The 24,565-nt window shown below is 42.7% G+C and overlaps 1 protein-coding gene across 6 annotated transcripts in view; it reads left to right on the forward strand.

Annotated features, from left to right (window-relative positions):
* Positions 1-23,314, forward strand: part of SPIRE1 (spire type actin nucleation factor 1) — a 230,589-nt gene extending 207,275 nt beyond the window's left edge. For 2 of the 6 annotated variants that reach the window (XM_077270155.1, XM_077270156.1), the window contains 7 exons: positions 6,243-6,385; positions 9,737-9,907; positions 13,061-13,198; positions 15,510-15,580; positions 16,198-16,225; positions 16,330-16,466; positions 20,006-23,314. In XM_077270155.1, the coding sequence (XP_077126270.1) occupies positions 6,243-6,385; positions 9,737-9,907; positions 13,061-13,198; positions 15,510-15,580; positions 16,198-16,225; positions 16,330-16,466; positions 20,006-20,267 (950 nt within the window). In that variant the 3' untranslated portion in view covers positions 20,268-23,314. Of the gene's footprint in view, positions 1-6,242; positions 6,386-9,736; positions 9,908-11,777; positions 11,814-13,060; positions 13,199-15,509; positions 15,581-16,197; positions 16,226-16,329; positions 16,467-20,005 lie in introns of all 6 variants that reach the window. The other 4 variants (XM_077270159.1, XM_077270160.1, XM_077270158.1 and 1 more) reach the window with 3 other exon arrangements.
* The last annotated feature ends 1,251 nt before the right edge of the window (positions 23,315-24,565 follow it).

Consider the following 24,565-nt stretch of genomic DNA (forward strand, 5'->3'; position numbering starts at 1 on the left):
TTTCGTCAAAGAATGCTCCCTTTGCAGCAATTACAGCATTGCAGACCTTTGGCATTCTAGCAGTTAATTTGCTGAGGTAATCTGGAGAAATTTCACCCCATGCTTCCAGAAGCCCCTCCCACAAGTGGGTTTGGCTTGATGGGCACTTTTTGTGTACCATACGGTCAAGCTGCTCCCACAACAGCTAAATGGGGTGAGATCTGGTGACTGCGCTGGCCACTCCAATACAGATAGAATACAAGCTGCCTGCTTCTTCCCTAAATAGTTCTTGCATAATTTGGTGGTGTGATGTGCGTCATTGTCCTGTTGTAGGATGAAATTGGCTCCAATCAAGCGCTGTCCACAGGGTATAGCATGGCGTTGCAAATTGGAATGATAGCCTTCCTTATTCAATATCCCTTTTACCTTGTACAAATCTCCCACTTTACCAGCACCAAAGCAACCCCAGACCATCACATTACCTCCACCATGCTTGACAGATGGCGTCAGACACTCTTCCAGCATCTTTTCAGTTGTTCTGCGTCTCACAAATGTTGTTCTGTGTGATCCAAACACCTCAAACTTGGATTCGTCTGTCCATAACACTTTTTTTTCCAATCTCCCTCTGTCCAATCTCTGTGTTCTTTTGCCTATATTAATCTTTTCCTTTTATTTGCCAGTCTCAGATATGGCTTTTTCTTTGCCGCTCTGACCTGGAGGCCAGCATCCCGGAGTCACCTCTTCACTTTAGACGTTGACACTGGCATTTTGCGTGTACTATTTAATGAAGCTGCCAGTTGAGGACCTGTGAGGCATCGATTTCTCAAACTACAGACTCTAATGTACTTGTCTTGTTGCTCAGTTGTGCAACGGGGCCTCACACTTCTCTTTCTACTCTGGTTAGAGCCTATTTGTGCTCTCCTCTGAAGGGAGTGGTACACACCGTTGTAGGAAATCTTCAGTTTCTTGGCAAAATCACGCATGGAATAGCCTTCATTTCTAAGAACAAGAATAGACTGTCGAGTTTCACATGAAAGTTCTTTTTTTCTGGCCATTTTGAGCGTTTAATGGAACCAACAAATGTAATGCTCCAGATTCTCAACTAACTCAAAGGAAGGTTAGGTTTATAGGTTCTCTAATCAGCCAAACTGTTTTCATCTGTGCTAACATACCTGCACAAGGGTTTTCAAGGGTGGTCTAACCATCCATTACTCTTCTTACACAGTTAGCAAACACAAAGTACCATGAGAACACTGGAGTGATGGTTGTTGGAAATGGGCCTCTATACACCTATAAAGATATTGCATTACAAACCAGACGTTTGCAGCTAGAATAGTCATTTACCACATTAACAATGTATAGAGTGTATTTCTGAATCATTTAATGTTAGCTTCATTGGAAAAAAACTGTGCTTTTCTTTAAAAAATAAGGAAACTTCTAAGTGACCGTAAACTTTGGAACGGAAGTGTATGTATATATAGTATATACAGTACAGACCAAAAGTTTGGACACACCTTCTCAGTTAAAGATTTTTCTGTATTTTTATGACTATGAAAATTGTACATTCACACTGAAGGCATCAAAACTATGAATTAACACATGTGGAATTATATACTTAACAAACAAGTGTGAAACAACTGAAATTATGTCTTATATTCTAGGTTCTTCAAAGTAGCCACCTTTTGCTTTGATGACTGCTTTGCACACTCTTGGCATTCTCTTGATGAGCTTCAAGAGGTAGTCACCGGGAATGGTCTTCCAACAATCTTGAAGGAGTTCCCAGAGATGCTTAGCACTTGTTGGCCTTTTTGCCTTAACTCTGCGGACCAGCTCACCCCAAACCATCTCAATTGGGTTCAGGTCTGGTGACTGTGGAGGCCAGGTCATCTGGTGTAGCACCCCATCACTCTCCTTCTTGGTCAAATAGCCCTTACACAGCCTGGAGGTGTGTTTGGGTTCATTGTCATGTTGAAAAATAAATGATGGTCCAACTAAACGCAAACCGGATGGAATAGCATGCTGCTGCAAGATGCTGTGGTAGCCATGCTGGTTCAGTATGCCTTCAATTTTGAATAAATCCCCAACAGTGTCACCAGCAAAGCACCCCCACACCATCACACCTCCTCCTCCATGCTTCACGGTGGGAACCAGGCATGTAGAGTCCATCCGTTCACCTTTTCTGCGTCGCAAAAAGACATGGTGGTTGGAACCAAAGATCTCAAATTTGGACTCATCAGACCAAAGCACAGATTTCTACTGGTCTAATGTCCATTCCTTGTGTTCTTTAGCCCAAACAAGTCTCTTCTGGTTGTTGCCTGTCCTTAGCAGTGGTTTCCTAGCAGCTATTTTACCATGAAGGCCTGCTGCACAAAGTCTCCTCTTAACAGTTGTTGTAGAGATATGTCTGCTGCTAGAACTCTGTGTGGCATTGACCTGGTCTCTTATCTGAGCTGCTGTTGACCTTCGATTTCTGAGGCTGGTGACTCGGATAAACTTATCCTCAGAAGCAGAGGCGACTCTTGGTCTTCCTTTTCTGGGGCGGTCCTCATGCGAGCCAGTTTCTTTGTAGCGCTTAAAGGGAACCTGTCACCACGTTTTTGGAAGATGGGATAAAAATAGCGTTAAATAGGGGCAGAGGTGGGCATTACATTAGTGTGTTTGTTATGCGTTTATTACCCACCTAAGTTGCCGAAATACCTTTGCAAAGTCTCCGTTTTCGCCTGTCAATCAGGCTGGTCTGGTCAAAAGGGCGTCTTGTCTTCCCCCAGATTTTGCGTAGTTTTCCGTTGGTGGCGTAGTGGTGTGCGCATGCCCAAAGTCCTGAATCCTCTGCCAGGGGATTTAAAAGAGCGCGCTGTTCGTTTTCATTGGTGATCGGTGGGCGCGGCCATCTTCCTTTGGCCGCGCGTGCGCAGAAGCGGCGCTCTGCTGGCCGCGGCTTCAGGAAAATGGCCGCGGGATGCCGCGCGTGCGCAGATGGATATCGCGGCGGCCATTTTCCTGAAGCCGCGGCCAGCAGAGCGCCGCTTCTGCGCACGCGCGGCCAAAGGAAGATGGCCGCGCCCACCGATCACCAATGAAAACGAACAGCGCGCTCTTTTAAATCCCCTGGCAGAGGATTCGGGACCTTGGGCATGCGCACACCACTACGCCACCAACGGAAAACTACGCAAAATCTGGGGGAAGACAACGCCCTTTTGACCAGACCAGCCTGATTGACAGGCGAAAACGGAGACTTTGCAAAGGTATTTCGGCAACTTAGGTGGGTAATAAACGCATAACAAACACACTAATGTAATGCCCACCTCTGCCCCTATTTAACGCTATTTTTATCCCATCTTCCAAAAACGTGGTGACAGGTTCCCTTTAATGTTTTTTTCCACTGCACTTGAGGACACTTTCAAAGTTTTTCCAATTTTTCGGACTGACTGACCTTTATTTCTTAAAGTAATGATGGCCACTCGTTTTTCTTTACTTAGCTGCTTTTTTCTTGCCATAATTCAAATTCTAACAGTCTATTCAGTAGGACTATCAGCTGTGTATCCACCAGACTTCTGCACAACACAACTGATGGTCCCAACCCCATTTATAAGGCAAGAAATCCCACTTATTAAACCTGACAGGGCACACCTGTGAAGTGAAAACCATTCCCGGTGACTACCTCTTGAGGCTCATCAAGAGAATGCCAAGAGTGTGCAAAGCAGTCATCAAAGCAAAAGGTGGCTACTTTGAAGAACCTAGAATATAAGACATAATTTCAGTAGTTTCACACTTTTTTGTTAAGTATATAATTCCACATATGTTAATTCATAGTTTTGATGCCTTTAGTGTGAATGTACAATTTTCATAGTCATTAAAGGGAACCTGTCACCTGAATTTGGCGGGACCTTTTTTCGGTCCAATGGGCGGTGTTTTCGGATGTTTTATTCACCCTTTCCTTTCCCGCTAGCCGCACGCTGGCTGCAATATTGCCTTGAAGTTGATTCACTTTCCTCCGTAGAACACGCCTGCGCAAGGCAATCTTGCCTTGCGCACACGCAGTATGCTTTGCCCAACTGCAGGCAAAGCCGAAAAGCATTAGTGCGCATGCGCCGGCGCACTATGTCCCGGAAGTATTTTGCTGTGTTCCGGGACATAGTGCACCGGCGCATGCACACTAATGCTTTTCGGCTTTTCCCGCAGTTGGGCAAAGCATACTGCGCGTGCGCAAGGCAAGATTGCCTTGCGCATGCGTGTTCTAAGGAGGAAAGCGAATCAACTTCAAGGCAATATTACAGCTTGCGTGCGGCCAGCGGGAAAGGAATAAAACACCGCCCATCAGACCGAAAAAAGGTCCCGCCAAATTCAGGTGACAGGTTCCCTTTTAAAATATAGAAAAAAATTTAAATGAGAAGGTGTGTCCAAAGTTTTGGTCTGTGCTGTATATATAGTATATTTGTGTATGTACTGTACATATAATGTGCATGTATATGTCTGTGTGTATGTATGTGTATACATATTTGTGTGTGTATGTGTGTTAAATGTTTCAGATCACAAAACAAATGTAAATATTAAACAAAAATAACACAAGTAAATATGAAATGCAGTTTATAAAGAAGGTCTTTATTAAGTGAAAAAGAAATCCAAACCTACAGGGCCAAGTGAAAAAAGTGGTGGCCCCTAAACCTAATAACTGGTTTGGCCCCCCTTAGCAGCAACAAGTGCAATGAAGCGTTTGCGATAACTAGCAATGAGTCCTTTACAACACTCTGGAGGAATTTGTCCCACTCATATTTGCAGAATTGTTGTAATTCAGCTACATTGGTTGGTTTCCAAGCAGGAGCCAGCTTTTTAAGGTCACGCCACAGCATCTCAAACGGATAAAGTTCAGGACTTTGAGTAGGCCACTCCAAAGTCTTAATTTTGTTTTCTTAAGCCATTAAGAGATGAATTAGCTGGTGTTTTGGATCATTGTCCTGCTGCATAACCCAAGTACACTTCAGCTTGAGGTTACGAACAGATGGCCGGATGTTCTCCTTAAGGTTTTTTTGGTAGACAGCAGAATTCATGGTTCCATTTACCACGGAATGTCTTCCAGGTCCTGAAGTAACAAAATGGCCGCAGACCATCACACTACCACCACCATATTTTACTGATGATATGACATTCCTTTTCTGAAATGCTGTTACTGCTATGCCAGATGTAATGGGACAGACACCTTCCAAAAAGTTCAACTTTTGTCTCGTCAGTCCACAGAGTATTCTCCGAAAAGTGTTGAGGATTATCAAGATGTATCCCTGCAAAACTGAAACAAGCCTTTATGTTCTTACTGCTCAGCAGTGGTTTTCGTCTTGGAACTCGGCCATGCAGGCCATTTTTGCCCAGTCTCTTTCTTATGGTGGTGTCATGAACACTGACCTTAACTAAGGCAAATGAGGTCTGCAGTTTTTTGGATGTTGTTGTGGGGCCTTTTGTGGCATTTTGTATGAGTCGTCGCAGTAATTTTGGTCAGCCGGCCACTACTGGGAAGGTTCACAACTGTTCCTTGTGTTTGTCATTTGTGGATAATGGCTCTCACTGTGGTTCGTTGGAGTCCCAAAGCTTTAGAAATGGCTTTATAGCCTTTTCCAGACTGATGGATCTCAATTACTTTTCTCCTTTGTTCCAAAATTTCGTTGGATCGCGGCATGTTGTCTATTTTTTCAGGAACTTTTGGTCTACTTCACTTTGTCAGGCAGATCCTATTTAAGTGATTTCTTGATTGAGAACAGGTGTGACAGTAATCAGGCCTGGGTGTAGCTAGGGAATTTGAACTCTGCTTCCCAAAGATGTGATAAGCCACATTTAATTTATGCTTTAAGGAGGGAAGGGGGCAATTAATTTTTCCCACAAGGCCCTGTAGGTTTTGATTTACTCTTCCCTTAATAATAAAGACCTTCAGTTAAAAACTGCATTTTGTGTTTACTCGTGTTATCTTTGTTTAATATATGTCTAATATTTAAATTAGTGTGGTGATCTGATACATTTAAATGTGACATGCATGCAGTAGAATAGGAAATCAGGAAGGTGGCAAACACTTTTTCACACATATAAAGATTATATATATATATATATATATATATATATATATATATATATATATATATATATATATATATATATATATATATATATATATTATTTTTTTTAGAAACGTGTGTGTATATGTATGTGTGCGTGTATGCGTATATATGAACTTACTAACTTTTTGGCTCAACTCTGCTGGTCTTTTATTGAATCTACAGCGCCGCCGAGGTTCTTGCCCATCTCCTCTACACCACAGCCTGAGAGGAGGCAAACTCCACAGAGGCGCCACTCTATAGAGAAAGAGACTCCCACCAATGTGCGGCACTTTATTCCTCCATCGCGACAAAGCTCCAGATCTCTGGTAGGCAGTCCTCATTGTTCTTTTACCAGCTTACTCTTTTATTAATCACTGCACATAGTTTTCTGGTTTACACAGATGTAATTAAAAAAAAATATTCCGCAATAAATAAAAGCAACCCATGAGACAGGGACTTCTAAGGTGAATTGTGTTGAAAGAGCCGTACAACTTTAACTGTTGCCGTGTTGTGTAAACAATAACCACCTTTATATAGTGAAAGTTTGATCTCATGTTAGCAGTCAATAGTGTGAGTATTGCGTAACATGTAAAAAAAATAATATATATATATATCATAAAATGATGAAAACATTCTGCCTGCCGTTGCAGAAGACAGATAATTTGCTTATGACTATTTAAAGTTTGTTACATTTGGGCAGTTGTATATTCCCAAACGTACAGGACGGTGTGAAGATAAGAAAAAGGGGGGAGGCTCCTGCTGCAGCTAGTTGTCTAGTAACCTGACACAGGGTAGTAATATGGGGTAATGGCTAAGTACCTGGGACACCTACATATGAATTATTTATGTTTTTCAGTTTCATTGCAATATCATGCTAAATAGTTGCAAAACGGTGGATTAATTGTGAATTACTGGGACTAAGTAGATTTAATGTTCCCATAACCAATGTGGTAGCATGGTATGTTAACACTGAGATTTATTAGAGGACCTGTCACCTGGGCAAAAGTGGCAAGTTTTTACTTCTGTTTTATTCCTGTTGCTTACTGAGCATTCTGTTTTTTGAATTATTTTTTTTAAATCCATCGTACAGTTCAAAATACAGGCCTTATTATTATTTAGAGCAAATTTGTATGGTGTTTACCAAGAGGGAGTTTCTCACAGAACCTTTGAGGGCGTGTCTTTAGGCTGCTCTGCATAATAACCTTGTGAGTCACGCCCCCTTGCCAAAGACAATAAAAATTGCCACTAATTAAAAAAAAGTCTGTATCTGGAAGCACATGGTGGATTAAAAAGAAAAATGGGACACTCTGGAGCTTCCAAAGGAAAATCATTTTCTCCGGCTGGTGAACCCTGGTTGGTACTTTCCGAGAGTGGTCCAACGCTGTACTAGCGTCTCCCCATGATCCTTGTGGGATTGGGCATGAGAGGATGCCTGGACAGATACCGCTATTATTGGGCATATAGACCTTAATAAAATGATGATTTAACTCTTTGCTTTCCAGCTCTTAGAGCGTGCAGGGAAGTGCCTAAGTGACTGAGGGGCCTTTTTTTATTTGATGTACACAGCTGCAGTATATATCGTAGAGCATTCTATAAATTCACTATTCTGAAAGGGCCTATCTAGTGGTATATGTCATTTAACACAAAGGGAATTGTGCATAAAACACCAACTGTACAAATATAAAAAGAAATTGAGCATCTAAATGGTTGTAACTAGTGATGAGCGAACGTGCTGGGATAAGGTGTTATCTGAGCATGCTCGTGTGCTGAGTTTCTTCAGTGTGCTCGAAAAGTTTGTTAGAGTCCTCGCTCTTCATGTCTCACGGCTGTTTGACAGCACACCATGTGCAGGGATTGCCTAATAAGCAGGAAACCCCTATATGTGTTGCAGCTGTCAAACAGCCTGAGACCTGCAGCCGCGGGGACTTCAACATATTATTCGAGCACGCCGAAGACAACACCTTATCAGAACACGTTAGTTGTAACAAGTGTTTCCAGCCCTGGTTCTCATGTGTTTGTAATATTTTCATTTGTTGAGTGAAAATCCAGCTTTTATTTCCTGAGCTGCGGATGGCCATAACTTTCACACGAGGTCCATGGTAACAGCGCTGAGTACTTCTGACCGTAATGTGGAGTCTCGGCCATGTTTGTTAGAAGTAGCTTGTTACTTATGTGCAATCTTATGTTTCATGCAAACAGGACAATTAATGATAATGAGCCTGTAAGCGAAGCACTCGCTATAGATGCCAATTATATGACTGTCTTATCACTGCGTTCACCAGAGCGAATTAAGTGATGGACACAGATTCTCCGCACATTAGATCCCTGATGCGAGGATTTTTAATGCCAGGACACTCACCTTTCTGCTTACCTTGCTGCCCCCTAGTGTACAAAGTGTGGCATTAAAATTGGCACTGACCGCTAGTTACTGCACGGAATTTGGTTTGTGCATTGTAGAGATCGCTACTTCCAACAGGTGGCACTATAGAGTTCTAGTCCTCTTCCTCTCTGAACAGGCAATTTCCATATTTAATTTTGCAGAGGAGCATTGCACGGCTCTTAAGCCTCCTCACACTGGCATGTCACTCTCCACAAGGAGAAGCGTTATCCCTTAGGGTACCGTCACACATTGAAATTTTCATCGCTGCGACGGCACGATCCGTGACGTCGCAGCGATCGTATGAATATCGCTCCAGCGTCGTAGACTGCGGTCACACGTTGCAATCACGGCGCTCGAGCGATGCCGAAGTCCCCGGGTAACCAGGGTAAACATCGGGTAACTAAGCGCAGGGCCGCGCTTAGTAACCCGATGTTTACCCTGGTTACCAGCGTAAACGTAAAAAAAACAAACAGTACATACTCACCCGTCGGTGTCCTTCAGGTCCCTTGCCGTCTGCTTCCTGCTCTGAGTGCAGCCGTACAGTGAGAGCAGATCGCAGCACCGCTGCGCTCTGCTCTCACTTTCCGGCCGGCACTCAGAGCAGGAAGCAGACGGCAAGGGACCTGAAGGACACCGACGGGTGAGCATGTACGGTTTGTTTTTTTACGTTTACGCTTGTAACCAGGGTAAACATCGGGTTACTAAGCGCGGCCCTGCGCTTAGTTACCCGATGTTTACCCTGGTTACAAGCGAAGACATCGCTGGATCGCTGTCACACACAACGATCCAGCGATGTCAGCGGGTGATCAAGCGATGAAAGAAAGTTCCATACGATCTGCTACGACGTACGATTCTCAGCAGGATCCCTGATCGCTGCTGCGTCAGACACTGCGATATCGTAACGATATCGCTAGAACGTCACGAATCGTAACGTCGTAGCGATGGAAATTTCAATGTGTGACGGTACCCTTAGATCCTAGACTAGAGATGCAAATTCCAATGTGTTGGGCCTGGCTTTGCACCACCCCAAGGGTCCATTGAACACTAGCACTTAAATAATAAGTGTCCTGTTACGTTATTTTTTTAGCTTTTAATTATTTGGAAAACTCTCGATTAGACCTAGTTGATTATAAATTCTGCCTTCTATGTGAAGTGTAATGACAGGAGAAATGATAAATGAACTTGCTGTGCGGCATATGTGCGATGTCCAGTGTTACAGCCATGCAGGACAGATGTGAACACGCCGGACGCTCCCTGGGGAACCTGCCCTTCACTCTCCTCCCTATTTATTACCCAGGTTCCTAGGATAACCAGTTTCTTTCCAAGGACGGCTTTTCGACCATTTTCCACCATACACACAGCTTCTTTGTTGGGGTCTCATCCTTTTGAAGCAGCCATTTTTGGGGCAGCTGGGGCTATGTTTTATCTGTTTGAGAAGGCTTATGCCAGCAGGTGGAGAGCCCCCCAGGTTTGCCTCTTTCATCTGTACCTAAGCTGCAGCATCTGTACCACCCGTCCTGATGATTTTGCAGTGGGACTAAATCTAAAGATGATTTTGTTTGCCTTTTTCAATCAATGTAATCAGAAATTAGAAATCATAGAGCCGGACCGCAAACTGATAAAGCAACGTCACCATGCGTGGTTCATGAGCCTTCAGAGGCCATTTATGAGTCCTGACCTGATTTTCCTCCATTCAGGTAGAAATGGCTACAGTTTAAAGGGGATCTGTCACCGGGTTTTTGCTCCCCCATCTTAGAACAGCATAATGTGGGGGCAGAGGCCCTGATTTCAGAGAGATGTTACATACTGGGTTGCTTGCTGCAGTTTTGATAAAATCAGATTTTTCTCTTGCTGATCTACCACTTCTCTGGTTGCTGAGCTCTGTATAACCCCACCCACACTTCGGATTGGCAGCTTTCTGTATACTCTGTGCATAGGCAGAAATCTGCCAATTAGTGGTGGTGGTGGGGTTACACAGAGATCATAAATATGAATGATTACATGGCAGCAGGTTTACTAGTTCACTAGTGATAACTTCCTGCTGATAAAATTGATCTTATCAAAATTGCAGCAAGCCGCTCAGTTAGTGACATATCACTGGAATCGGGGTCTCTGTTTTTACATTATGCTGCTCTCTGATGAGTTGGCAAAACCAGTGGATAGATTCCATATAATGGGATCATGTCTCCAGGTTTTTGCTACCCTATCTGAGAACAGTGTGGTGAAGAGGCAGAGGCCCTGATTCCAACAATGTATCACTTATTTTGCCCAAACTGTTTTCTTTGCTGCAGATGTACAAGTTCTCTGAGCTCTGTATAATCCCACCCACAACACCGATTGACAGCTTTCTGTAAACACTGCATAGGCAGAAAGTTGCCAATCAGTGGTGTGGGCATGGATGGACGACTTAGCAGGATATTTACCAGTCCTCTACTGATAATCTCCTGTTGATAAAACAATGATTTTATTTAAAAAAAAAAAAAAAAACTACTCTAGCGGAACAGTAAGTGACACATTGCTGGAATCAGGGTCTCTGTCCCTACGTTATGCTGCTCTCAGATTAAGTAGCAAAAATCTGGTGGCAGATTCTCTTTAAGTTGGAAAAAAAGATGTTGCATAAAGTTTGTGCTGTCCTTCCTTGTTCTTTTCTTTATGATTCAGATAAACATTAGCATTTTATCACTAACAGACACATGAATATTCAGTGTGGTAACACACTAAAAAACTCCAATGAAAAGAATCCTCCAAAATAACAGCATATGTAAAGCTACTAATACTTTGGCTGTCGAGGCTACTTCTGTTATTCCTCCTGAAAATGTACCGGTAACTTGACATCCGGGTGTTACCAGTAGGGTGAGTGTCCGTGCATTGCTCCAGGCATTGCTGAAAGTAGGGAGAGAGCGGTCAGTTCATTCATACATATCCGGAGGAATAACCGATGAGTATCACAACGTGAGGTATCAGAAGAGATGTTCCAGAAAGGGTGAAGAGGACAAAACTTGGCGCTTAAAGATGCTGAAACTAATCGAGCCATTCAGGTCCTCCTCTACCAGCTGTGACCTGTAGTACCCCAGCTTTTTCAATCATTTTATATGACTTTCAAAACCATTATATGAATTTTAATTTTTCATTCAATCAATAAATTGTTTCAATAATTTGCAATAAAAAGTACGCTATATTTTTAGGGTTAACTTTTTCCATATTTATGACCCAATTCCCAAGAATTTAGCGTTTTAGATGCATCATCTGTAAATCAAATTAAGGTTTCCAAGTGCTTTACATAATCTGATATTCACAATTAATGTATACGTTCTTACAATTCTGGTTTCTCCTAAAAGCAGGTTAGCCTCCCGGTCACGGATGTACCCAAAGGGGTATGTTATCGTTAAACATTTAAGTCATATATAGGAGCAGGTGATATTTCTCTACTTGTCATCTCCTATAGTTCTGATTGCCGTACTTGTTCACACCAAGGCCTCCAGCACAATAGGAGTTAGAACTGATACTTGGGAAGAATGAAGACTAATAGGAGCTAAACATTTTATATGCTAATGTTTTCCTGGTGTCATTTAGGAAATGAAATTGTCTAATTTAAAGGCAGAATAATTAATGTTCGTTTTGTACTTTTTCAACCTAAAATATCCACTAAATATTGGTCTTTTTTCTGTAATGTCAAGTTTTCAGAAGTCTCCAAAGTTCTCCATATTCCTAAATGGCAAATCTGCCTATCTTTATGGGAAAAATGAGTAACAACCGGCATTGGAGGTGCAATGGTGACTTCACTCAACAATTTATATTTACTACAATTTTTTTTTCTTTTTTAGAAGTGGCAAATGCTGTTTAGAAATGCCGTCATGAGCAAGTGATGCTGGCTTTTCTGCCTTTATTGTAGACACTTATTGATGATTTTGCCTGCTTGTGGTGTGCACGGAGATATTTAGTGTGTGGTGGGTGATTGTGGTGGCACATGATACCAGGTAATCTCCCCAATGAATTGATTTGCAGGAGCCTGGTTTAGCGGCCACATTAGTTTTGCGTGCCCATCGGATGGGAGCGCTATGATCTCCCTTCTACCTGCCGGCATTCTCTGCGCCTCTTTTAAATCGCTGGTCTTGAGTGAAATCATGTGTTCATGACGCCACCCAGATCGGCTAATCTGTAGGAAAGGGGGATGCCGGCAGGAGGCAGATCACAGGGCTCCCATTTCACAGCCTCGGAATACGAACATGGCCGCTGGACCAGGGTCCTGATAATGTATTACTCTAATTACACCTGATACTCAAACACCACAGGCTAAGAATCTCTCCCGCTAATCACTTACTAACACTACCCTCTAACTACTCTGCCCACGTCACGTATATCACTACATGTGACACTGGAGCGAGGACAGAAATTGGCGGTATTGATGAATTAAGGGGAAAGACCTTGTTGTCTCCTGTCGTGTTGCAGAGGAGCTACAGTCAGTAAGACATCTTGTGTTTTCCATACACTCTTTCACACCCCGGTGTATCAGTACACCTCTATATCTTCCTACTACTAACAGAGGTGCTCGGTTGGTGGAATCCATGGTTTTGTTATCTGCTTGTTAGCGCTGGTGTTAATCCAAGGTGTTTAATTTCAGGAGGAGTTCTGTTATCCCGTAGAGTGTCTGGCTCTTACTGTGGAGGAAGTAATGCACATCCGCCAAGTCCTGGTGAAGGCCGAGCTGGAGAAGTATCAGCAGTATAAAGAAGTCTATAGTGCGCTCAAGAAAGGAAAGGTAAGTCTGATTTTTAGATTTTCAGGCTTGTATACTGGGAGTTGTGCCAGGAGCAGAAGCCAAGAGTATTCATTGAGCGCCACTCCTCCTACAGCCAAGTCTCTTTTGCAGGTATACATAGATATACATATTATTTATTATATACATTGCTTATATAGCATCATCATATTCCACACCGCTTTACATACATTGTCATCACTGTCCCCATTGAGGCTCATAATCTAGATCCCTATCAGTATGTCTTTGGAATGTGGGAGGAAACCGGAATGCCCAGAGGAAACCCACATAAACACGGGGAGAACATACAAACTCCTTGCAAATGTTGTCCTTGGTGGGAATTGAACCCAGTGCTGTGAGGCTGCAGTGCTATCCACTGAGCCACCGTATGACGCCTAAATCACTCACAGATGGTGGACATGATTTCTGGACTTTAAAGGTCAAAAGGGGCTGGGTTTTTTTTCCCCTCTGCTCTCTTAAATATTTCGATTTTTTTTTTCAGTCATCCATACAGTTTCAGAGAAATGGGCCTTTTCATTTGGAAATCATTTTTTTGTTCTTCACAAGAACATCTTGGTGTTCTCCAACAGCACTGGCCGCAACACACGGCCCTGAATATTTTTATTGAAACGGAACCAAACAATATATAGAGACTAAACCAGTGCCAGCGTTATACAGGTGGTAACAGGGTTATCCAGATTTATGTTTCCATTCAGCATAAAGGAAATAATAAACTGATGAAGTGCGCTGTACTTGAGCAGTAATGGCTGGTCCTCACCTTGCCAGCAGTCCTGGATTCACAGGCCGCTCTGTTGGTGCTCGGCATCAGCACAGTTGGATCCAGGGTAGAGTACATCTCTGTCTGTGGCGCTTGTTGTGCAGGTTAGATGAGAACGATCCTTACACTGCCCAACAGTGATTTTACTACTGAGAGAAAAACACATGATTTATACTCAATTGAATGCGCCGATTCCAAATCTGAACTCTGAATTTGCCTGACACGTCTACGTTTTAAGTTATACTTGCAAAGCATACTCACTTATAATATTAACAATATATATATATTGCGTTAATATTATAATGGACTAGTCCATACGTGCTCAGACAGGTCTATCGGCTGATGTCAGTAGTAAGTACCGTATTCTTTGGACTCTAAGACACGCTTTTTTCCCCAAAAATTTTTGGGGAAAACGAGTGCATCTTATAGTTGAAAATGTACTTACAATTAGCGTGGTGGCAGCAGGAGTGGGGCGATTCTTGTGGTGGTCCGACGCTGCAGGGTGATGATCTCACTCCCATCCCAGGCTGTTGCAGCAGGTTCTGCGGTGCTTGGTGGTGAGGGCGCTCCAGCGACATTTTGTTAAAGCCCGGAGCCTCCCGCACTTCCATTGCCTCAATGCCGTGGCCTCCAGGAAAGTGGCCGCCAGAGGTGTCGCATGCACAGATTGAGATCTCGGCAACGAGATCTCGGGAGACGAGATCCGGCTAATCCATTTGTCCCACGATGGGTCTAGCTCTGCTACATCTAGATGGCAGGCTGCATGGTTGCATGATGCGACCATACAGCCTGTCATCCAGCAGTGTGTGTTCAGTGTCTCCCTGTGAACTCCTATTACATGTCTGATGGCACCGCGAATGTGAGAAAGTTAACACGATTGTGGTGCCGTCAAAAAGGTCCTGGGAGTTAACAGCCAATGAACTCACTTCATTTTTCCGATGTCGGCGAGAGTGCAGTGGGAAATTTTCATTCTTTCAATGAAAGGACTTTATTCTGTGTGTGTGTGTGTGTGTGTGTGTGTGTGTGTGTGTGTGTGTGTGTGTGTGTGTGTGTGTGTGTGTGTGTGTGTGTGTGTGTGTGTGTGTTTTTATACAATGTGACTATGGGGTTAGTAACAGGGGCGTCTTATTGACTCCTCTCCATTACTAACCTCTGGGCTTGATATCACCTGAAAATACAAAGGTGACATCAACCCCCCAACTATCACCCCTCTTGCCACCGCTCCATAAGGGCTTGCTTATATGAAACACCTAGTTCAGATTATCCTACATTATTCTGCTGATAAAACACCGATTGTATTGAAACTACAGCACGCAGCCCAGTAAGTGACACATCCCTGGAATCTGGGTCTCTGCTTTAACATTATGCTGCTCTCTGATTAAATGGAAAATCCTGCTGACAGATTCCCTTTAATTGCTCCTCTCTGTTGTTCTGTACTGCAGCTTCTAACGGCTGATAAATTTCCACCAAGATAATGTTGATTTGCGGTTTTAGATGACTCTTCTCCATTTTGTTCTTTTTTTTTTTTTCCCTCAGCTTTGTTTATGTTGTCGAACAAAGAGGTTTTCCCTATTTACGTGGTCTTACACGTGTCAGTTCTGTAAACGGTATGTATACAGATAGATATGTATTTACGTACAGTTTTTGCTTAGATTTTTTATGGGTTAAATTATGCTTATGTTTTAGAAAACTTGTCTGTTTAATAGAAATGATCTATTGTTCTATTCATTCTGTGCTTTTTTTTATTGATATACACTGATAAGTCTATACTTGGTGTGTTAGGCTATGTGCACACGATGCGGATTTGCTGCGGATCCGCAGCGGATCTTTCCGTGCAGAAACGCTGCAGATCCGCACTGTGATGTACAGTACAATGTTATTCAATGGGGGGAAAAAAGCTGTGCAGATGGTGCGGAATTGCTGCGGATTTCAAAGAAGTGCATGTCACTTCTTTTGTGCGGATCTGCAGCGTTTCTGCACCCCTCCATGATAAATAACCGCAGTGGCAAAAACCGCTGAAAATCCGCACAAAATCCGCATCAATTCCGCATAAAAACTGCACAAAATCCGCATACAAACCGCGGCAAATCCATGGCTGCAGATTCTGCCAGGAGATGCGGATTTTGTGCAGAAAATTCTGCACCTCTTTTCCTACGTGTGCACATAGCCTTTGGGTTTGTGCAATCAGTGTGATCAGTCTCATTCTTGTGTTTTGTGCTTCCAGGCCTGTGTGTTCTCAATGTTGCAAAAAGGTAAGTTTCTAAGTAGATATTACCCATACTATTATTGTGCGTGCTTATTACATATATGTGGGTTATGTTTCCAACGATCAGTACTTACATTTGTGTTATTACAGATGAGACTACCTTCAAAGCCATATGCCACCCTCCCTATCTTCTCTCTGGGACCTTCTGCCTTGCAGAGAGGGGAGAGCTTCCTGAGGCCCGAAAGGCCTTCCACCAGTCATCATCGTCCCCTGCGTTCTTTACCTAAGTAAGTAATAGACTGCCTATAACCTGTACATGGACCTACTCCATGTTTACCGCAGACCAGCTCATACACACAATCCACCTCTGTAGCCTCCCTACACAAGATACACCGCTAAAATCCAGTTATTTGCAATTTAAAGCATGTCTTGTGCACCATTAAGGTATTTGTCAAATAAAATACTTTTATTACCAATCCACCCAGTATGATTGGTGGGGGTCCAATCACTAAGACCCTCACCGTTCCCAAGAACGTCAATGGAATGGTGATGCACATGCCTTCCCTTCTGTGAGACCAATGGAACAGCTATATGCTTCTTCATTCTGCTGAGGTGCCCACTACAAACCACAGGTCTCCTGTCACATGTATGAATGGCACTGCAGGCGATCAAGCTTCTTTCTGCTGCATTACAGGGGATATCCACTACTCAGCCCTTTTTTAAATACTATATTCCCCTGAGTAAAAATAAGACACTCGCCTCCCACACCACCGGCTGCATGTCCCAGAGCTCATGTGACATTGGCTGCAGTGATCACATAACATAACAATCAGCTGCCGCTTATGAGCTGCAGTTATTACATTTCTTTTGGCCTTCTGAGCTTCATCCAAAGGATGTATGAAAGAACCAGCTCATTAGTGGCCACTGATTGACTGCAGTGCTCACATGACATAAACATGTCACACAAGCCCTGGGAATCGTTTTTGGCATCGTTGGAACAGCACCATTGTGGGAGGTGAGTGTCTGTTATTTTTAATCTTACACTGGACTGTAGTATTTAAGAAGGTGCAGTTCGAGTAGTGGACAACCCCTTTAAGTCTCTGAGACTGATTGAAATAGCGGAGTACCACGTTTGGCTATCTTCATCAATCCCATAGACTTGCAGTAGAGCAGCTGCTCCCATGCATAACACACTTCATTTCAGAAGTGGACATGGGACCTTTCTAGCATTCATTTGGGGTGGGTGAGGGGTCCCAGTGTCAGACCAACTCCAATTTAACAGTTAATATCTATACAGGGGATGGATAATATTTTTTTTAATACCAAATTACCACATTAAAGTGTCATTTCAGTAGAAGTTGCAGCAGAATGTTTGTTTGCTTTCAGCTCCTCTTTCTTTCCTTTTCATAGAATGTTAAAGGCACCAACTGCCATTTCCTATCTCAGTAATGTAACACTCTGTCTTCACTGAATACAGATTTTACCTGTGAATTGAGAATTAATGATCAGTCCAGGAGGAGAAAGAAGCGGATTTCTCTGATAAGATATATTACTAAGTTTCTTACTGTGGCTTGTTCTATTGAGTTCTTAAATAAATAATTCAAACAATGGTTGCTCTTTAACCTCTTTCTGACGTCAGATGGGTTTTCAACAGCTGACATGTGCCTGCAACAGGCGCGGGCGGAATCGTGATCTGCCCGCGCCTATTAACTAGTTAAATGCCGCTGTCAAACTCTGACAGCAGCATTTAATGTGCGCTTTCGGTCATCGGGCTAGAAATACACGCACGTGATCGGGGGTCAGCGGTGCGTCGGCATGACAACCAGAGGTCTCCTTCAGACCTCTAGGGTTGTTCATGCCAGACTACTGCTATGAGCACCACCCTGTGGACGGTGCTCATAGCAATGCTGTAATTCTACTATATAGGGGAGATCTGTGCATCACCTCTATGTAGCAGAGGCAATTGGGTTGTGGCATCTTCTAGCCTTCCATGGAGGCTATTTAAGCATGCCAAAAGTTTAAAAAAAAAAAAAAAAATGTGATTAAAAATATAGAAAAATATAAAAGTTCAAATCACCCCCCTTTCGCCCCCATTCAAAATAAAACAATAAAAATAAAATCAAACCTACGCATATTTGGTATCGCCGCATTCAGAATCACCCGGTCTATCAAAAAAAAAAAGGATTAACCTGATCGCTAAACAGTGTAGCGAGAAAAAAAACGCCAGAATTACATTTTTTTGGTCACCTCGACATTGCATTAAAATGCAATAACGGGCGATCAAAAAATCATATCTGCAATGGTATCATTAAAAACGTCTGCTCGGCATGCAAAAACTAAATCCTCAATCAACCCGAGATCACGAAAAATGGAGACGCTACGGGTCTCGGAAAATGGCGCCATTTATTTATTTATTTTTTATTTTATTTTTTACCAAAGTTTGGAATTTTTTTTCACCACTTAGATAAAAAATAACCTAGACATGTTTGGTGTCTATGAACTCGAAATGAGCTGGAGAATCATAATCGCAGTTCAGTTTTAGCATTTAGCGAACCTAGCAAAAAAGCCAAACAAAAAACCATGTGTTGGATTGCACTTTTTTTGCAGTTTCACCGCACTTGGAATATTATTCCCGTTTTCGAGCACACGACATGCTAAAACCAATGGTGTCATTCAAAAGTGCAACTCGTCCCTCAAAAAATAAGCCCTCACATGGCCATATTGGAAAAAAGAAAACGCAAAACCAAAAAAGCTCCGGTCGTGAAAGTGTTAAGGTTTAGTCTAATTTGCGCAACCTAATTATGCTTTTTTTTGTGGTGTGGGGGGGGGGAGACTTTTACTAAAAGATTTAATGCTCGGAGCCCCTGAGTAACCATTTGTGGTTAGAAAACTCAATGTAAACAGTCATTTGTCGATCGTAAGATGGTATCTATAATTAGGGGTCACACATGGGGGGTAATTTTTTATTAAACACTTGACATTCTGCCACTGTCAACGGGGCATGTGGTTCAGATTTAATTTAAAAAAAAAAAAAAAAAAATGGATTCTCACTTTTATCTGATCTCAAAGGGAATATTTTCCCTGTATGTCTCATATCAGCTGTGTTGTTGCTGAGAAATCATCTTTTATCGCTTTATGTAAATGACCTCTTCCAGGCTCCGAGGCAGTTGATGCCTGGATAATTCCTCTGCCTCCAGAGATTATTGTACATGAATGGGAGTGACCAGTATGATGTATGATGATTACCAGTGTGATGGTCGCTCTCTCCTGATCTCACTGCAGAGCCGTGTGTGATTATACCTGACACATCTACAGGTTCCTCTCCGCTTCAGCTTCCAGCTCACAGGCAGACAGGGTTGTAATATGGTTGTAATACAGCAGAGCTCAAGAGAGCTGCAAAAAATGTGTTTGCAAGAAGACAAATTTTAGTTATCCTATTGTGTGTTAGTTACTTGTCTCACACTGGTAACTTCCCTTCATGTAAAATAATCTCTGGAGGCAGAGTTATCTTCCAAGCAGTGTCCTTCCCAGTGCCTGGAAGAGGTAATTTACATATAAGAAAAATTGAGATTTCTCTGGAATAAGACATTGGATTGCAGATATCAAGGTATCATCAGCTTCCTATGACCTGTGTGAGGGTTGGTCTTACTGACAGATTAGATTCTATTTAAGAGAATGTCATTACTGGGCAGCCATTTAAATTTTACCATGGAACAATTTGAAAATCATCTTGTTTAGATACTCACATTTTTACCTAACAGGCTATTTTGCATTGGTTGTATGAAGGTGATGATGTAATTACTATGCAACTGTTTCTGCCTTTTAGGTTGTCCTCCAAGTCAAAGTCTATTGACAAATCAGATGATGAGCTTCAGTTTCCAAAAGAGCTTATGGAGGACTGGAGCACCATGGAAGTGTGTGTGGACTGCAAAAAGTTTATCTCGGATATCATTAGCTCCAGCCGCCGCAGCTTGACGCTCGCTAACAAGAGGGCTCGCTTAAAACGGAAGACGCAGTCCTTTTACTTGTCTTCTACTTCTGGGAATTCTGAATTCCGCCCCACAGAGAGAACAATTAATGAGATCTGACTCTCGTGCCTTTTAATCAGATTTTATTGTCATTTGCTTTTTTTGTTCATGAACGATCAGATTTTTTTTTCCTCCTTTGTTTTTTGTAAATGGCTTGATTAATCTTGGATCTGCAGAATAGCACACAGCCCTCCTGCATCTACACTCTGGGTGCAGCCTTTGGTTTGCACTGGATAAAAGCAACAATTGCCTTTTATGAATTCGTCCATTTGTAATTAATCACTATTGCATGGACTGTACTGGAGATCTGATGAAGAAGCCTATGAGGATAAAGCTGTTACCTCACAAACTAGTACATATCCCAATGTTCTACTAAAATAGTAGGCCTGTTTTTGTATTTTTTGTGTGTATTAATGTTTATATTTTACTAATCATTATTAGCTGTCGCCAAATTGACAATGAACGATGTCTTCATGCAGAAGAACTACTTAGGGTAGCATCTATGCTGGGATATTGGACCTTCAGGTATTTTCATGATATAGGGTACTAGTCAACAGCGATTTTCTCTGTTAGAAATGTAGAAGTGATTAACTGTAAAATCAGAGCAGTTTAATTTCTTCTTCCGTGCCAAATGAAGTCTTCCCAGACCAAATGTCATTCTGTCCCTTCATGAGATAAAGCTGATAGATGTTTATACCAGTTTTCATTTTCTCTCTTCACTTAGTGGATAGATGAATGTTGAAGAAATTACATGAAATGGATGAAAAAAACACTGAATTTATACTCTGGTTCCTTACATGACGTTTCTAAGATCCCCCCCCCCCCCCCAAAAAAAAAAAAATAATAATAATAATAATTTAAATGATATAAAATAAGAAACGATTCCATACTCGCCCGTTTGAGTATGTGCATATGACGACTTATTTCGGGCAAGTGGACTCCGAAGCCCATGTCACCTGAAAAAGTGCCCAGAAAACTCTCAAAACCATGTACAGATTGTATGCATTGCTAAGGAAAAACTATTTACTGTTCATATATTCAGGCATTTGAGCATCTTTTAACCGTTTCAGGTTTCCAAAGACCCCGAGCGGTTACAAGAAGTGACCTGGCCATTCTTCAGGATTTTTTTTAACTTTAAAGATGCCCTATATTTTACATTAGATGTCAGTGGGATTTTTTAAGCATCTTGCCAGAATTTTTTTTATAAGCCACTAGCACAGAGACTCTTCATTGTTGAATAGAGTTTAAAAATAAAATTACGCTAAAAAAGATGTCACAAAAACACTAAAGAAAAAAAGACCCAACTCTCAAAACACAACAAAAAAAAGAAAAAGATGCTTTAAGAAGAAAAACAAACGCATCAATGTTTGTTTGAGACTGCTGTGATGATGTCCCAGTTACCGAAGTGACTGCTGCAGCCAATCACTGGGCTTAGTGTACAGCACATGAGTCCTATGGCCAGTGACTGAAGTAGTCATATGGTAGACAAGAGGTCATTGCTGCAGCAAAGTAAACAAGACTGTCAGGATGAACTGGTGCAGCAGCGGCAGGCAATTTAACGGGTGAGCGTGGGTTCCTTTCTTATTTTATACCCATTCTTTCTGGACAACTTTCTTTTTCATTTTTACAATTTTGGAAAGCCATTGTAAGGAGTTATTCCAATCTTCATAAATGCATCTTCTCAGTTAGTGCTTGTATATACAAGCAATTTTGTAATTCACGTCTTATTAAAAAATTGTATTTATTCTTGAGATAAACACTTTTGTTTACAGCTTGTTGCCCGGGAGACCGACCACCGCTGCTAGACAGAACATGTGGCAGTGCTTGTAAGCTTTTTTTTTTTTTTCTAATGACCTCTTTTGAACCTGGCCAGGATTGTTGGAGCATGTGCTGTTACCTACTAAGCCCAACCACCGGCGTTAACGCACGCCTTATACGCTAGACAGCAGCAGTGGTCGGTCTCTTAGGCAATGAGCTATAAACAAAGGTGTTAATATCTAAACAATGGCTGCCAATTTTCAATAATCAGTACATTAGAGAAATGCTTGTTTTTACAATTGCTATCTAAATATATCCATAATAAAAGTGGGAATAAAAAGTCATCTACTAGCTTATACTCAGTTGTATACAGATACGTTATAGCAATATGGTAGCAAGTATGATACCTTTATTGGTACAATACAAAGACTGTACTGGTTTCTACCAGCTGCCAAATGGCGAATCTTTTATATACCTTATTTTTCCTTAATGGGGTTGGAAAAATATGTAAATACAGTAATAATTCTTCCCTGTACCTGTAAAGCATTGCTGTGTGCCACAGTTGAGGGTAGATTCCTCTTGGACATCTACTACTCTTGTGTTGGTCTAGATCAGGGATGATTGGCAGCTGTCGCCCGGATGTAAATACTGTGCAGTACTGGTGCGGCTAAGCATTACAGGTCCATGCCCGAGTGCACTAGTTCTATCTTTTACTATCAGGTTCTGATTTACAAAACCGAAACTCTCATTTGTAAATACCTGTATGATATTTATTAACAGGGGTGTGTTCTTACTACAGACCGGAAGGCCCGACACTGGAGGAGAGGTATATTTATATGTACATTGACTATAACTATGTCCGTTTTAGCATCTTGTTGTATTAGGATTTTCTGCATTGATGACTGTTTTACGTCAAAGCTGCAGAATTATGGTTCCTTTGTAATAATTTAAGGCATTTATTTTCTAGCTGTTGGCTCCGTGTAAGCACCATGCGATGTGCAATGTAGAACATTTGTGAGCAGTGTTTATTTTACTTTGTTTTTTATTATGTCCTTTTATCTGGCTGACCATTAGGTGAGTTCTTCAGTGCTTTATTCCTGGCAGCCTGCAGGGCATGCATACTGTACCATTTGACAATTCCTCTGGCACTCCAGCAAGCACGAACCAGCTGGAGTGCCAATGGTTGCCTACCCTTGCCATGTGGTGACTCCAGCCTTCATTGATTGTAGATGTTCTGAACTCCCATCCCATGATGGATCTGTTCCTTGTTATCTTTTACCTCCTTGTACATTTCTCCACAGCGGCAGCTGCAGGGCTTCTGTGAGGACAATAAAATGCCTTGAAATCTTGATTGCGTACATTCCTTCATTAAAAATGGGCTTTGTGGGGTGGGGAATGGCTTGCTCTGGATCTGAGAAGACACATATCCTGGAGCTCCTCTACATCAGTGACAAAAAGACCTGACTAACCGGCTCCCCACGGCATGGGAACGACCAAAAAGGGCAAGCTTACTGCCCCTACATTGTCCACATCCACTGCACAGGGAAACATCCATTCCTACTTCCTCCGCAGCAGCCTGTCAGCACCTCTGACCACACCTCTGCTACATCTCCACCGGGCATACTAACCAGGACAAACGGAGGTAATATAGAATCGATCCCTGCCTTACCCGCCCGGGTGCTTGCTTTGGAGACTCACTCCTGCCACATGAACTCTGGGAGATCCTGGCTTCTGTCAGGCAACCACTACTGCCGCCACATCTCCTGAAGCACCACATGTGTACAAGATGGCGCTGGCCTCCTGTGTGGACGCTGAGGCAGACAAGCCCAGAGAGTCAGACAAGGAGGGTAGGGGATTGTGTGCAACCCCTGTACCCCTATCACAGGATGGAGTGAGTGCAAACCTGCTCTCACAGCCATTGCACAATAACACAGTGAAAAGTGAAAGTGGAGCCTGGGCATCTGAAGCAGCAGATACACATGGGACACAGAACCTGGCAGCACCATGCAGGAGACTAATTAACCCTATCCCTCCCGACAACATACCTCCACAGGGAACCCCTTTGAGTCAACTACCCACACAGAGAAATACAGCTGGCTTACAAAAAAATATTTAATCACAGTTCACTGGACGATCAGGATCATAGATTAACCCCTTTGGACCAGGGCCGGCGTCAGCACCCGGGCAAGTGCCGGGGCCCTGGCGAGATGGGGGGGCCCATTCACGGTACCGTACACTGAGGCTTCGGGGGGCCGGCGTTAGGGGCAGGCAGCTCCCTAGGGCCCCCGCTCCCCCAGGGGCCCTCAGCTAATGGCACATCACGCAGCCGCTATGGGGCCCCTGTGAGGCAGGGGGGCCCGCCTGTCGCCAGTGCCGACTCCCCCGCCACCGCATTGAACTTTCTTTTTCTATTGTTCAGCTAACAATAAAATGCCTACTGGTAACTGAGGAAGAGGGAGTAGGTCACAAACATTGGCATACAAGAGGTTGACTTATATAAAGCCCCTCTGCTGTATGGTATTGTAGAATTTGCAATAGCTATCACTCATGTAACAAGTCCAAAAGTTTCAGTCCTAGGGCCCCTGCTCTTCTCCATTTAT

This window comes from Ranitomeya variabilis, chromosome 6 (assembly GCF_051348905.1).
Source record: "Ranitomeya variabilis isolate aRanVar5 chromosome 6, aRanVar5.hap1, whole genome shotgun sequence".
In the NCBI taxonomy this organism is placed as follows: domain Eukaryota; kingdom Metazoa; phylum Chordata; class Amphibia; order Anura; family Dendrobatidae; genus Ranitomeya; species Ranitomeya variabilis.